Raw genomic sequence first — 16416 nt, 5'->3', positions numbered from 1 at the left:
TTCTTGTATTTTTGGGAGCGGGTCTTATTTCATGAATCTCACCAACATTTAGTTTCCATAGAACTGTAGTGCTTCAAGGCCCGCAGCAGAAACGCTTGTGTTCTTCCATCTGTCCATTGCTCTTCGGATTCAGGAGGAATGCTAAAGCAGGTTAGCAGATTGTCAATTAAGTGAAAAATACCTGGCATCTGGAAATACACAAAGTAGGTAGAAGCACACCATCTGTATATTTTATGCCTTTTGGAAAAGTGATGACTGGGAACTCTTTCTCCAGTATGCATATACTCACATTTAATATTTTCTTCTTTCTGTAATACTTACTTCAATAGAGCTTTCTGCTTAGCAGTTCAGAACTTACAGCTTACCTAATAAGAATCCATCAGGCAGCGTATAAATGTATGTGAGTCTTAAATTGAATCAATGTGAAATTAGGCAGTTTCTAAAAGTTATTTGAAACGTTATGAGCCATAACTCAAATCCAAGATCAGCAATTTTCATTGTTTTGTAGCAGCAATTTTGCAGCTAGATAAATAAATGTTATCTTATTGTGTGTGTGTTTTTGTGTTAGAAAGTTAATAATTCTCAAGAGTCTTTGGGTTTTGTCCTCCATTCTCTTACCCAAACCATCACTTTTAATTGTAGTGTCTGGAACTTGTTTCTTTCTAACTCATGCCAGGTAATCTGAAGGCACGCTACAGAAATCCTTAGTGCTTAAAAATCTCACTCGCAAAATTATGAACGTGTAGGTATTATTATTACTCAATAGGTTGTTACTCAGTCTCATTAAGGAGAGGTTGACTTATCAGTGAACATCAATGCATGCACAATGCATGCACAGTTGGTGTTGGCAGTTGGTGTTGGCAGTTGGTGTTGGCAGTTGGTGTTGGCAGTTGGTGTTGGCAGTTGGTGCCGGCAGTTGGTGTTGGCAGTTGGTGTTGGCAGTTGGTGCCGGCAGTTGGTGCCGGCAGTTGGTGTTGGCAGTTGGTGCCGGCAGTTGGTGCCGGCAGTTGGTGCCGGCAGTTGGTGCCGGCAGTGTGATAAAGCCACCAGGGAGACAAGACTGCTGATAAAAAATACTCATCCCTCATTTCTCAATGCAATCTGCCATTGATCCATCATAATAACGTGGACAGCTTAATTTAAATTCAGACTTGAAAAACATCTCCACGTCTCTACTTCCTTTACGGTACAAATTAACAACACAATAGCCTAAATAAATCCTAAGCCCTACATATTCACTATGCCCAAATGTGACAGTGGAGGCTGAGGGTTCTTTTAAATTATTTTAGAAATTTAACAAATTTTATCAATATTTTAATAAAGCTGGTAACATGGATGGAAAGAAAGTAATAGCGTTACAACTTTGGTGTTTCATTTTGGCATTTTAAAAGGAATCATTCCTTTTTTTCCTACTCAGAAATTTCCCTTTTAGTTTCCTGCATGAAGGAGAACTACAAGAATAAATTTGACTTGAGTTAGTATCAGATGTTTTATTTGATCTCTCAACATTACAGGCGGTAGACTATTTTTCTTTGAAGAGATTTTAAAGTTCTATTTTTTTTTGGAGGTAACAGCATTGATGTTTTCTTCTCCGTGTCTGCAGTGAGGAAGACATGAATCTATGGACTTTAATTGCAACAAGAGAAAAAATAGGTATTAGGAAGACTTGCTGTTAGTAAAACTACTTAATATTTAATTAGTTGGACTAGGAAGATTATGGGATTTCTGTCACTGGAAGCTTTTAGGAAAGTTTCAGATGTTTTCTTTACATGTTTTACATGTAAAGACATAATATAGAATTAATTTATCTTATCCCTGTATGTTCCTTTTACTTTAGTAGAAAGTCTCAAAAACTGAAGTTACTTCCCACTCAGCAGACCTATTTCTAGTATGTATTTTTCATGAAGATAGGTTAACCAAAGCTCTGATTCAGTTGTTTGATTATTATGCATAAGTGAGGGAGGGCAATGATTCAGTATTTCAAACATTTTCCCACCAAAAAATAGAATTCTCAATATAGTGGCCTACTACAAATTTCTGGTATGATTTTGGATCTTCTCTTGGGCCTAATTTTAATTTGAGATAGAGTGCAATAGGAGGCATGCATACGACAACCTTTCCCACTGTGTGGACCAAGGGAAGGCTAAGGATGTGGGGTATTTGGGAGGTTTAAACAAAGCTTTTGATATACAGACTGTCCAGCAGACAGCTTATACAAGCATGTGAACAACTGGCTGATGGGTTGAACTCAAAGACCCATCATATACATGGGGTTACCATCAAGCTGGTGGCCGGTCAACAGTGTGGTTCCCTGTGATTGAATTTTAGTGTATTTCAATGGCTGTGGGTTTCAGTGTGGGTGTCCAACCTTTTGGCTTTCCTGGGCTACACTGAGTGAAGAGAGAGGCCTTGAAGGGGTTGAAGGCTGGATGGGGAGCCTGGGCAGCCTGATCTGGTGGCTGGCTAACAGCCCGTGGCAGGGGGTAGGAAATGGGCTGTAAAGGATCTTAAAAAGCACCTAAGCTGCTCTATCATTCTGTGAACTTTGCGAGTCCCTCACAAATCAGGATATTTGGTGTTTTCTCTGTTTATGCTGCTGGCCACAGCAGTTCTCTGCATTGGAACTTGAGAGACACCATTCCAACACCAGTCCTATTGCTTCCTCACATGAGAGATGAGGGACAGGCACTGATCTCTGCTTACAGCAGCAGAACCCGAGGGAACGTTGCTGTAGAGCACTGAATAACTCTCGTGCCCCGAGTCCAGGAACAGCAGCCGCCATTTCGGGCAGCGCCCACGTGCTGCGCGTTTTGCTCCGAGTAGAACCGAGGCAGAACAGCCGTGTAGTTCTCAATGTTATTTATTAACAACGATGGATGCTGCTAATGGTGCCGCGGGGGCGGCTTCTTTCGGGGTTGCGAAGTGCTCCAGGAGCTGCGGGCCCTCCTCTTCCTGGGGCGGCCGGACCTGCGGGCCAAGCCGTCCCTGCCCCGCTGGGCAGCGGTGGGGCTGCTGCTGCTGCTGCTGCAGGCCTGGGCTGAAGGTGCCGCTGCTGCCTCCCGTTGGGGGCTGCTGCTGCAGGCCTGGGCTGAAGGTGCCGCTGCTGCCTCCCGTTGGGGGCTGCTGCTGCAGGCCTGGGCTGAAGGTGCCGCTGCTGCCTCCCGTTGGGGCTCGTGCTCCTCCCCGGGGACGGGTGTAAGGCTGGGACCGGCGTCTGCATCCCTTGGAGCCGTGTGGGACGTGCCGGGGAGCTCCTCTTCTCCGTGCTCGGTGGGGCTGCCCGATGGAGCTGGGTGCGGGGCGGCCACGTCCCACAGGGAGGCTGTATCGTGGCTCTCTGCCTCGTACTCGGATGGCAGCGTGATGACACAGGGCAGAGAGCCATCTGCCCGCACTGCGAAGTGGATGGTACTCATGAGCCTCCTGCAGAGCGGGCAGGTGAATTTCCTCAAGGTCCACTGCAGGATGCAGCGGAGACAGAAGTGGTGCTCGCAGGGCACCACGTAGGTGTCAGGTCTTGCGTCTCGGCAGATGGCACAGAACTGCTCCTCCATGGCCACGTTCTGGGCTGGGCAGCAGGAGATGGAAATGTGCTCCCCTTCTGGAGTGAGTCCCAAATGCTGCAAGGAGATGCCATAGTCAGTTTGTGTCCTGGGGTAGGCAGCAGTTGTGGCCTGGTCCATCAGCCACCCCATTCCCTGCTGGCTGTAGATGCAGCCTTAGCAGCTCCCTGAACCCTGTGGCCACCCCAGGGATGTGACCCCCCATCTCTCACCTCCTCTGCCTCGACTGCGCTTTTTGGGACCCGGCTGCCTGATCCAGGCAGTGCCAGGGAAATACAGGGAATGTGGTGGGGTTGGGCACTGAGAACAGCTCCCAAAACCCCGCAGCACAAACCAAGAAAGCCTCGCTGGGTCTCTAGACCTCGCCAACGTGCTCAGCCAGACACCAGGAACAAGCTCGGCTGGGTCAGGCTCTGCTGCGCCCCAGTATGAGCAGTGCAGAGCTGTGAGGTCACAGTCCATTGCCTGGTGATGTCACACTCCATGACTTTATGGTGTCAAGACTCTTGCTTGGTCTTGTTCTGGGGAAGCCTGTTCAGCCTGAAAAGGCTAGAGACGAGTACTTTATCATGAGCAAAGTGATAGGACAAAGAGAATTGTTTTAGGTTGGATATCTGGAAGAACTTCTGAGCCTGGATACAGGCTGTCCAAGGCAGTTGTGGGTGCCCCATCTCTGGCAGTGCTCAAGGCTGGGCTGGGCGGAGCATGGAGTAGCCTGGCCCAATGGGAGGTGTCCCTGCCCATGCTGCCTTGCAACCTTAGATGAGCTGTAGGGTTCTTTCTGGACTGCTTTGTTAATATATGTTTAAGGAGTATTCACGTTTGTCCTGGTTTGCAAATTGAAAGTGAATTTTCTTGGTTTAGTATAGGTGTCATGAGAGTGATAAGCATTGTGAACATCCTCTTTGCTCTCTCTTTAAGCTTGCAGAGCTAGTGGCCAGTTTGCCATAGGATAGAATATGATGTGAGAGAAATCTGGAATCAAGTCTGCGAGGACAATGTTCTACCAACAGCTGTTGAAAATAAATATAACATCTGTCTTAATGTCAGAGAGGAGACAGAAACAAACCAAGTCCTGTAGTGCTCCAGATTCCTTCATGCGCTGACACAATTACCTGATGTGACTAAATTTAATCTTTCTAATGTGATTTTATTACTCAGTGGTAATCAGAAAGACAATAACTAAAATGCTCTTTTCTGCTTAGAAGTGACATCATTTTGAATCAAGCCGTGCTACTACTAAATAAGCTGAGTGAGAACTGAGTTTAGAGTGGGCAATGTCAAATCTGAAGTCAGTATGGGAACACTGCATAGTACACTGTAATACCTGTATTAAAGAAGTAGTTGCCAAGATAGTGATTACTTGCAGACATTTCATACTTCAACAGGTTTATGGAGAATTTAATATTTTCATATGCTTCAGTGTAAAGCCATCTGTCGCGGTGACAGAACAAAGTGCTGAGAACAAGACCAAACGTATGTTTGTGGAAGTGCTCTATGAAATGCTAACAAGAGAGACACGAGATACACTGCAGTATCTTATAACAAATGAGAGAGGGAATGAGAAAACGTAGCAGTCATATTCAATATTTACAATTACGATTCCTTTTCTAATTTCTCATTGTGATGAAGTGTTAAAAATGTCAATACAGATGGTGAAACAGGAAGCCTGAATAAAACACCTCTACCTATTGTAGTATTTTTCATTTCTGCTTTCTTTTCTGATAGTTTAAAGCTTGAATGTGGTGAGGGAAATGTATTTGTTATTCCTTATGTGGTTATTCATAGATCTGCTTCTGGACTTTTTAGAACAAATTAAACAGCCTCCAACACTCACAGGAGCTGAACTTTACAAGAACCTACTTCCCATCCCCCTGTTTGGGACAACTTTTTAGTGACGGCAGTATAAAAGAATGAATCACATTATAGTGTGTGAAGTTGGAAGGTGATATGGTGTGACTTTTAACATACCCCAAATATGGGGCACAGTGGGCTAGTGAGGAATACAAAGGGATTATAGAGTAAAAATGGTCCTGATATATCAAAAAGAAGGCAAGTGTTCAAGAAAAGTTACTTTGAATCTTTTGTCCGTGGTATGGCAACAAGCAAAATCCAGTTCTAAAGAATATATATGGTTGGATTTTTAGTTATAAGGTATAAAGAACATATTTTACAGGAATTCTGTTATCTCAGGTCTCCATTCTCTGTACAGCTCGAGTGACTGGGAGACAGGATTGAATGAGGTTCAGCCCTTGCATCAATCTGAATTTTCTAGGAAGTGCTTTTTATGTTTTAAAATGATAGACCACAAAAAGACACGTGCTGAAGGGTCATGGAGCAGGTTATGGTAGGATTCCCTCCCCCATTTGGGTATGATGCCTCAGCAGCCTTATGGGCCTGTCATGCAGTTTATTTTGTTCAAATTCCACATTGCCATGTGGGCAGACTTTTATCCTTTTTAGAAATATAATGTGCTATAATAATGCATTGATGTTCTTAATGAGGCTTATGAACTTGGAGGAGGTAAGAATACAAAAATAGTCCAGCAATACCTCTTGAGTCAGTAAATAGCAGAAGTATTTTAATATTGACAGTATTATGATGTTTTTGCATTAACTGGTTGTGTTCAGATCATATTGTTTGGAGTCAGACAATCTGAAAGATGTCGAATCATCCAGCTAAGTTAATCACTGCTGTGATATCCTTGAAGGAACAAACAAAATGTGAAATTAACAGTACCTCACCATTCTATTTTTTTCAGTTCAGATAAATATGCCATTTTTCAAATTTGAATTTAACAACAGTGACATCTTGTGGTTAACTAAAGAACCCCGTATCTTTTTCAGTATTGCAAAGGAAATGATGGAAACCACACAAATTTATCCAAGAGCTTAAGTCATGTGATGTGAATTATCAACCATTTCTGAAAGCTTTGCCAGAAAAAGACAGAGAACCCCATGTGGAGAAATACAACACCTTAATCAGATTTGAGCTTATTTCTATACCTCTGTTGGTTTTTGCAGGATGGGGCATTGCGTGCCAGGTAATTCAGATGAAGATCTGTGCAGCTGTCCCAGAAGCACATCTAGAACATCCCATAAGTTGACTCCATGTTGAGGAGATGAGTTTAATTCCTAAGGAAACAAGTTTTTTATATGAAAATATCACAATTCCATTTTGAACAGTCTTTAAATGTCTATGGATACTCAACTTCAATAACACACTGTGACAGTGATTTCTACCATTATATATATATTACCTATTGTGTTTGGAAAAATACTAACAGGTTGCAGAGGGAGCAGTGATGTCCCTCTGCTTTTCTGTTAATTTTCATTGCACGTTCTTTCACGGTAAAGAGAGTTGAACTTTCTAGTGCTCTCAACCATCTGTCGGTATTTATTTTGACTCTCCTTTTCCTTTAAAAAATAAGAAGCCTCAGTGTTATTTCTTTCTCAATAGACTATCCCGTCTACTTTTTTCCCTTCAGTTTTGATGAAAATGGTGAAAGGAGACCTGATATGCTGCCTAGTGTTAAATGATTGTGAAAGTTATTACATTCTTCCAGACAATTAAGTTAGATCAACATTAGCAAAATACACTTAAGGTATTGTTGCAGTTCCCAACTGTTACCAATATTGTTAGGGGAGCAAAAGATGGGAAGTTTTGTTCCAGGGAAGGATTGCTTTTATAGTAGCTTGTCATGTACTGCAGTTCCTGTGTTGTCTGTTGGTAATTAGAATTGCCAGTAGACCCTCCAGTTATTCCACAGGAAGTGCTACTGTTGAAGTATTTTAGTGTTTTTTCCCCTTGTAATAATGATTACTGCTGATGTTGTTATGATGCTCAGTGCAGCTGATGTGTACAATTTGCTATTGGAGAAACAATTTGAGATTTCCACCTCCCTCCCTCCCAAAGAGAAAAATGCCAAGCGCAGAGCTTAAAAACATGTCTTCAAGGAGTCTAAAGAGGAGCTTAGCTCTTTAGGATAGATTTAACTAACTTCTAATTCCTCTCCCTATTAAGTGCATTGAGAGGTGAAGGTTTCTTCTGTTTGCCATGGGCTATTAAATTCCTCATTGAGTTATTCTTTCACTTCCTTATGTTACTAGCCCATTCCTTCTGTTTTTTAAGCTGCTAGAAAGGTACACTTTATTAAGAACACTGTAGTAATGTTTAAAATTTTTTGCTGGCAAGAATAAAGCAAAGCTTCAAATACTGTTTACTACAGACGCACTTTTGATATTTACATGGAACATTCAAGGTTGGAAATGCTTCAGTGTTTATTATTAAGATTGTTGTTTTTTGGTATTGTGGAATAATTTGGTATTAAATGAAACACAAAAGCTATTTGACATGAAAAAGCATTTATCGTGCACTGGTTTATCTATTTCACAGTTTCTGTGGGGTGTCTTAAAGTGTGGCTTTACATCTGCATCTTTTACATACATAATTAATAGAGATATACAAGGAACTAGAAAGGAAAGGATGCTTTAAGTGAGATGGCTAAGCAGTTAAATGCTCATTGAATTGCAAACGGAGACCTTCTGGGGAGAAGGAAGGGTATTCATTTATAATAGGCGCAGGTAAAGAACTATTTTGGTGCAATTGTTTGTATTTTTCATCAGCTTCTCCCATGTGGGTCATGATTCCAGTACACAGTCTTGTAATCTCCTGCAGTGGCAATGATTCAACTTAAAAATCAATAGGGCACGAGGTGTTTCAAGTTCTCATTATTGTAATGTGTCAACATCACTTCAGTGACCCCAGAGCCCTATGTTGGCTGATTTGTTCTCTGATTTATTGTGCAATCTTGTAGGGCAGGCTATAATTTCTCTTGGAACCAGAAACTCTACATTTATGGTTGGTGTCCCGGTCTCCAGTCGTTAGGATGTTCGGAGATAATCAATATCTGTGTTTGCTACTAAGGGTGAATGAAGTTGTCAAGCAGTTAAATTACAGGGATTACAAACAAAAGAATATTGTTACAGCTTAGCAGACCAGGAAATGTTTTTATTTAAATTTTCATTCTCTATCAACACAACAGATGTTTTTTATAGCTTAGCACTGTCATAACTTATACACCCCTCTATGCCTATGATTTTCATATCTTAAATTTTATACTTTGAAGTAATTACCATACCACTTTGGTTTCATATTATCTGTGTTCTTTTATGAATCTTTTCATCTCCTGTGTACCTTCCCAAACCTAATAACTTGATCAACAGGAAAACATTTGAATTGCTGAAACTGAATAAAGTGATTGTGGCTTCAATGCATAACACTTAAAGCAGTGTTGCCGATTTGTTGGTTTTCTTCTTCCTCCCCTCCATCAAAATTTCAATGTTTTTTTACAGCGATCGACGTGTTGCAAGTGGTAATGTTGTATTCTCTATGGATCTATTCTGGGCAATATCATACCTATCAATATGTTTAGTACGTGCCTCAAAACTGAGGTAGCTGAGCACAACTGCAAGCTCTTAAGATTTTCAGTTCATTGACTTTTATGCTTCATGTGTTAATCGGAGCATAATGCAATGCTCTTGAAGTGTAATATATAACATTTCAAGAAGTGATGACCAATTATCTTCAGTTCTTCAGTTTTGATTACGTGGAGCTTTATCTCCTGAAGTTTCTTGAGATGTTTTGGTGGACTCTTATTGCAGTATTTAATAATAGAACTACAAGAAAACCTTCAAACAGTACGTGTTGTAGAACTAGTAATAATTACAGAACAAGAATGTAGAATTCCAGAAAATGAGCTTCATGTTTTTTCTTTCAAGCACATAATTGTGGTCCTTTGACCATTAGGAAGTTCTATGCCAAAGTGCATTTGGCAACAGCTTCCCATGTTCAACTTAGGGAACGTAAAAAGCCTGTAAGACGCATGGATGCACTTGAGCTCAAGCTGAAGTCCAGCTTTTGTGAAGGTAACTTCACATTATATTTTGAAGCAGAGCTTGAGATGATCATTTTTGTGACTCTTTCAAGGGTGCCTCTTCTGTGTTGAGTGCCTGAGCTTCCCTTTTCTGTGGGAGTCATTCATTGCATGGTTCTTCTCTTCCTGTATCCCAGGACAGGAAGACTTTTGACTCCTACTGGAGAAAGGAAAAGAAGGACATCCAATCTACACTTGTGTGTTAATTCTTGTATTTTTGGGAGCGGGTCTTATTTCATGAATCTCACCAACATTTAGTTTCCATAGAACTGTAGTGCTTCAAGGCCCGCAGCAGAAACGCTTGTGTTCTTCCATCTGTCCATTGCTCTTCGGATTCAGGAGGAATGCTAAAGCAGGTTAGCAGATTGTCAATTAAGTGAAAAATACCTGGCATCTGGAAATACACAAAGTAGGTAGAAGCACACCATCTGTATATTTTATGCCTTTTGGAAAAGTGATGACTGGGAACTCTTTCTCCAGTATGCATATACTCACATTTAATATTTTCTTCTTTCTGTAATACTTACTTCAATAGAGCTTTCTGCTTAGCAGTTCAGAACTTACAGCTTACCTAATAAGAATCCATCAGGCAGCGTATAAATGTATGTGAGTCTTAAATTGAATCAATGTGAAATTAGGCAGTTTCTAAAAGTTATTTGAAACGTTATGAGCCATAACTCAAATCCAAGATCAGCAATTTTCATTGTTTTGTAGCAGCAATTTTGCAGCTAGATAAATAAATGTTATCTTATTGTGTGTGTGTTTTTGTGTTAGAAAGTTAATAATTCTCAAGAGTCTTTGGGTTTTGTCCTCCATTCTCTTACCCAAACCATCACTTTTAATTGTAGTGTCTGGAACTTGTTTCTTTCTAACTCATGCCAGGTAATCTGAAGGCACGCTACAGAAATCCTTAGTGCTTAAAAATCTCACTCGCAAAATTATGAACGTGTAGGTATTATTATTACTCAATAGGTTGTTACTCAGTCTCATTAAGGAGAGGTTGACTTATCAGTGAACATCAATGCATGCACAAATTCACCCTTACTTCTCAAAGACTGATAAATAGGTATGTTTGGTTACTGTAGAAAATTGGGTACACCAGATGCTTCCTGAAAATCAGCGGTTCTACATCACTGCAGAAAGTGGGATTTTTTTTTTTTATATCAAAGTATCTCATGCCATTTACAAAGAGAATCTATTTAAAGACTTTTCTGTGAAATTAAATTAATTGTCATGGGGTTGGTGAAGCTTTAAAAACTTAACATCTGTGGCCTTATACATCACAGAAAGATATGGGTCTTTTCTGCATGAAAATTTGACCTATATACAAGAATAAACTGGAATAATGCGGGGAAGGGAGACGAGGGAGAAGGTTGGCTGTAGCAAACCTTTCAAGCGTTTCACAAGCCATGAAAATCTGTGGAGCTGCTGCAAGGTAGATAACCTGTGCAAATTAATTTGTCTGCTGTGACTCCTATGATGTATAATTTGTTTAACATTGCAAGTGTCCCACATTCTGGAGGCAAGGACTTTTTTTTTTGAAGTATCTCAGCTGAGGGTCTCTTCTATCCCTTGAAATGCTTATGTACAAATTAAATATCATAAATACATGGAAAACTTGTTGGGAAGTTCTGTTCATTATGATTATTTTTTGAAAAATTTAATCCACAGAATAATTTCTAGTGTTTAAAGAAAAAAGCCTTTGTAGTTCATTGCCCAACATTCTTTTCCTTCTGCTGGGTATTTGTTCCACCCTCACCCAATGACTTCCAGGATCTGCACAGTATCAGAGATTTGGTTATTTTTGTTCCTGAATACTCTCGAAAAGACAAATGTTGCATTGCTGTAGAGATCCCTGTCTGCTATTTTTCCACCTGCATGCCCCAGAGTGCACACCTGGTATGGCTTGCCCTGAGTGGATTCTGTGAGGGATAACCACACTGACTGCTGGAAGTCATGTGTGGAAAGGGCTTTGGCACTACTGAGTGCTGACAGCTGTTGCAGGACTGGTTGAGTACTGGTGCTTTTCGACTAATAATGGAACTGAGAGAATGAATAAGCATGCAGTATCCTTGTAATTGCGTGGCATAAGGAAATGGTTTTTGCCAGAGAATGAATTAGAAACTTTGGAATTATGCAATTACTGTGGTATGTATTCTTAGATAAAAGTGAAAAGCCACTTTATTTCTCCGTGCTTCCATTTTGCTCTGTGAATTGGGGATAATAATTGCCCTTTTTTTTTTAACTGTAAAGGCTACTCTCAGTACTTACTGCTCTGTCACATTCTTTCTGTAGGCTTAGTATGAAGTAAAGCTGCAGAGATAATAAAAAACACTTAAAATATGTTTTATGGCACACACGTAGCAGAGCAATCCTGTTTATCTTCAGGTTGTTTGTACAGTAGTTCAGATGGGTGGCTAAGAGTCTCTGTTTCCATGGTAGGCACAGTAGTTCTTTAATGATTTATGTGTGCCTTCTTGTGTTCTCTCTGAGGTACCTCTGTGCATTGCCTCAAGGCTTATAGTATTGAGCTCAATAACTGATAATTCAGAAGTTAAAGAGGTCTGGTGCCTAATGCTGTAGAATCAACGGGGAGGTTTTTGTTTGTTTTTGTTGTCTAGTTGGCTTTTTTACCTTTTTCAAAACTCGTGTTTTGGATTGACATAAATGAGGAAGATGTCATTAAAATAAGAGTTAAAAATACGTGCTTAGCTTCCACCTGCTTAGAGCTTGAGTCACTATTGCAACTGACCAACAGCTTGATAACACCCACACAAACCTCTTAGAATAATGATGCACTTCCTTGCATTGCCTTTTCATCTTAGGTTATTTAGCAAACTGAACTCCATAAGGAGCATTTTGCCCATATGGAAAGAGAATGGGGAATGATCACAGACTGAAGGAAACGTGGCATGTGAAGCTCCATCGTGTGAATTCGTTTCCATTCCAGGGCTGAAGGGAGCACCAGTGCAGAGGCAAAGGGACAGGATCCAGATTGACAGCTGACCACATTCTGCTTTCTCTCCTTCAGCGTATTTTGTGAGATTATTCCTTTAATTAATTGCAGAATCTCAAGATGGAAAAGCTTTTTTCCTTTTAAATGAGACTCATACAGTTTGAAACATTCCTTCATCCTGGTTTCTGGTATGCAGACAGCTCACAGAAAGTCAGGAGGGAACACAGCATCTACAGCATAGCTCATCCTCCTCCTCCTAAGGTGTAGGGACCTCACTGTTTGTAGGTCTGATTGAAGCAAGTAAAGCATAGCCTTTATTCAGACACTCTACTTGCCTTTAAATTTGCTGGAAAGAAAGCTGAATCTGCAGATAACTAATGGCAATGGAAACAGGAAACCAATTGCGTGAGGTAATTGGGTTACTTCTGTTTCTTTTGATGTCTGACACAGTAGAGCACAGTGGATTGATAGATTGCCAAGTGCACTGGTAACGTAAATGTAAGTGAGATGGCTGAAGACAGGCTTAGGCAGCCCATGCTCCAATTTTATTTTGCTTTTTGTCTGGATAATGTACTTCTGAATTAGAAACGCTACACAGCGGAAAACACAGTGAGAGGAGATGTCTTTTAATCACTACTTATTCAGTCATTTCAGTTCTATGCGCAGTGCCATACAAGTGGCATCATGTTAATTGTTTTTGCTACAAAATAAAGAAGTTTATTTCACGTTTGATTGCAAAGCAGACCATCTGAATCCAAGTATGTTTGATTAAAAGGTACAGTGCAGTTCTCTGAAATTCTGGACAACTTCATTAGTTTAATGGTGATAGTTTTTTATTTGTGAATTGCACTGAGGTGGGGTGAGACTTTGAATTGAAGGTGTTTCCACTAAATTTATGGAAGGCATCTAAATGAAACTGGATCCTGCTGGGATTCTGTCATCAGTTGCTGCAATTAGTTGGGGAAAACAGGGAGCAGTGTGGGATCTGTGAGTACTGATGCTGTTGCTTTTCAGTTGTCCAAGTAAAGGAGTTCCATATCAGAAAAAAAAAAGTCTGTTAAACATCGAGTGGCACAGTACTGTCAGCTGGGTGTGTTGTTTTCCTTGTGCACTGTTAGATGCCTGATGAATCCAGCCCCCATCGGGACCTGCAGCTATGCCTGCATCGTCCTTAAGCACCTTTTGGGGGGGTTGTGAAACTCACCATCTTCAAAGCCCTTTGAAAAGTGTTCTCTTAAAAGGATATTATGTGTGTGTAAAATACTGCTGTTCCTGCTGAAGCCTGGACAAACTGTAAACCTCTGTGGTTGCAGAAAATTACTGAGTGCTGCATAAGCTCTTCAAGTGCTGCTTTACCAAATCAAAGACACTGCGCTCAAGCACTATAAAAAAAAGAGAACTCCCATGGTGAGAGGCAGCTTGCTACAATGGCATTCAATTCAAGGTCATACATAAACGTCAGTCACGGGAGGAAAAAAGCCAAATTAAGTGTTTTTTAGCAGAGAAAATCTATTGAGATATAACATTAAGAATGTGAAGATACGGGTAAGGGAAACAGTAAAATCCATGTATCGGAATAGTTGTGTAAGCAGCATTATAGAAATGGGTATCGACACACTTTCATTTACATTTTGTCTATCACTAAATGCAAACAGCTTCTTTGCAAGATCTTGCTTTTGCATGGCTTTCCAGCACTCACCTTTGTTATTGCAGCTCTTATCCAGGCACTGCCCAGAAAGGGGTGGGTGGGTTGGGGGGTGGAAGTATAAATTAGATTCATGTATTTTCCATAAATTAGGTATAAATTGTGCAATGGACAGGAAGATTGTTGTCACTCTCAGTACTGATTTGGTGATGGGGAGGTGTTTGTTTTTTTTCTTTTCTGGGCATCCAGCATTCAGAATTAGTGACAGTTTGTATGTATGAGGTGTCCTCAGACTCACCAGCCTTTCTACCGTAGTACTCTGTGTGCATACCGATCCCATTCCTCTTGTTTTTCTTTTATTTCAGGACAGTCGATATGTTTTGAAATTGTAAATTTCCTTTTCCAGAATTGAGGTAATTTTGTCATTCCCATTGGATACCGAAGCCTGAGGAAAAGCTTTAAAATTTAATGTCTTTATATGATATTAAATAATAAATATCATTTTGAGATATTTTCAGCGTGGAGTGATGTTGACCAAGGAATATGCATAGCAAAATTGCTTCTTTTGTGATGTAAGATCTTGGTAAATTAATCAGGCATGTGCCAGTAAATAAATGCATGCCACTCTGAGCTCCTGTAGTTAAACAGGCATTAGAAAGTTGTGTGATCGGGATGTGCTGTTAGTCAGCATAGGATGGTTTTGTAGTTTCGAGTATGTTTTCATGTTGATCTTGGCTTCTTTCTGAACAGCCGCTCTTTGTCAGCTCTGTAGCCTGGAGTCAGCCAAGTCACCATGCTGAGCAAGGAGGTGGGAGCTGTGCTCTCTGAGGAGCTGAGCTCATGATTCAAGACCTTGACACGAGCTGACACTTAGGAGAAAATATACTATGTGACTCCTGTCCAGGTTCATCTCCTTTCACTATAAATATGTAACCTGGTGCTGTTCTGAGCCATTTTACTTTGCTGGTTTGTTTTGAAGAGTTTGCAGTTGAACCATGCTATCTTCTCTAGAAGCAGATGGAGATGCATGGATCCAGTGCTGCAGGCTCACACAGGTATGGGTAATGGGTATCCAGAAAGATACATGGGAGAGGATTGATCTCCCAGGTCCTTGGGTACTGCTTGCTGCTTGGGGATTATTCTTCTGCCCTCCCCTGAACACTTAAGTTCCTCTGGTTCATAGACATATGAATCCAATGAGGCAAAATTTAGACGATTCTGATTATTCTCCTCTTTTGCTCGCGAGTTATCATAAATTATTAAATAATTGTTTGTGAAGATGCTTTCTTTAGTACATGAATCATGCACTATAAAAGTGGAATCTGGATGCATTACAAAGCCTAGCAGGGGGACATATGTCTCAGAGTGGGAATAGAAAATTTCCTTTTTGACAGGTTTTCTTGAAAACTAGCTTCACACTGGCATACAGATTTTTCCCAGCGAAGGGAATGCCAGAACTCTGTAGTCAGGGCTCCTGCTCATTTTGAGTGCTCCATAAATTGGCAGAGAAGGAGAGGTGTGTAGCCTGGGGGTGTGCAACTCCCGCTGGGCAGTGTGCTGCGTGGCAGTGCTGCAGGGTCAGGCTGAGAGTGAAGCTCATGGGCTTCACATCACTGCAATCCCACATTTGCAGTGTAAGCACAAATCTAAACTGGAGGTTCACCTTGGTAATGTTACTGTGGTTTTGCTGTAATGTACTCTGTTCTGATCTATCTTACTTGTTGGCCAGGTACCTAAAACAAATGTCCCTGAGATAAGAACAGAGAATTTCATTTCTTGTTTTTTCTTAACTCCTGGCTATGTTTTGTTAGTCAGTTTTAAGCTTTTTAGTTATGTTGTATGTCTTCCATTGAATGAGCTCATAATTAACTTTTGCTGCTCCTGCACATCTTAATTCCCATCACAATAAGCACCTCTTCCTTTCTCTTCCACGCACTGTTCCTATCACCTCCAAGAGATAATAGAATTAAATTTTAATGTTAGCATTCAGTTTGCAATTGTGGAGCCTTGAAACATCACCTGCTCTGTGTGTAGAGAGGTTTGGTGCATCGTCTCACCTCTGTGCCGGGAAACATCATGGAGCAGATCCTTGTGGAAGCTATGCTAAGGCATATGGAAGACAAGGATGTCACACAGGAGAGCCACCGAGGCTTCACCAAGGGCAAGTCCTGCTTTATAAACCTGTGAGTGATGTCCCCCAAGGGTCATTGCTGGGGCTGATTGCCTTTAATATCTTTGTCAGTGACAATGACAGTGGAGTTGGGTGCACCCTCAGCAAGTTTGCTGATGACAACAAGCTGTGGGGTGCGGTCCAGAT

The 16416-nt window shown here is 41.0% G+C and overlaps 2 protein-coding genes across 2 annotated transcripts in view; one reads left to right on the top strand and one right to left on the bottom strand.

Annotated features, from left to right (window-relative positions):
• The window catches only part of LOC146754817 (obscurin-like), a gene marked incomplete at its 3' end in the record, with an annotated part of 206275 nt that overhangs the window by 57887 nt on the left and 131972 nt on the right, over window positions 1–16416 (top strand). The gene's annotated exons all lie outside the window — the stretch shown is intronic.
• On the bottom strand, window positions 2768–4014 carry LOC107320878 (uncharacterized). Its single transcript, XM_015877163.3, has 2 exons — window positions 3776–4014; window positions 2768–3620 (listed from the first exon to the last, which is right to left on the bottom strand). The coding sequence occupies exon 2, from the start codon at window positions 3552–3554 to the stop codon at window positions 2883–2885; it is 672 nt and encodes a 223-aa protein (XP_015732649.2). The 5' UTR covers window positions 3555–3620; window positions 3776–4014; the 3' UTR covers window positions 2768–2882.

Source organism: Coturnix japonica, chromosome 37, assembly GCF_054131305.1.
Source record: "Coturnix japonica strain WE chromosome 37, WE-NBRP24, whole genome shotgun sequence".
Classification (NCBI taxonomy): Eukaryota; Metazoa; Chordata; class Aves; order Galliformes; family Phasianidae; genus Coturnix; species Coturnix japonica.
Note: the sequence above shows the minus strand (reverse complement) of the source record. Positions and strands in the feature narration are given on the sequence as shown.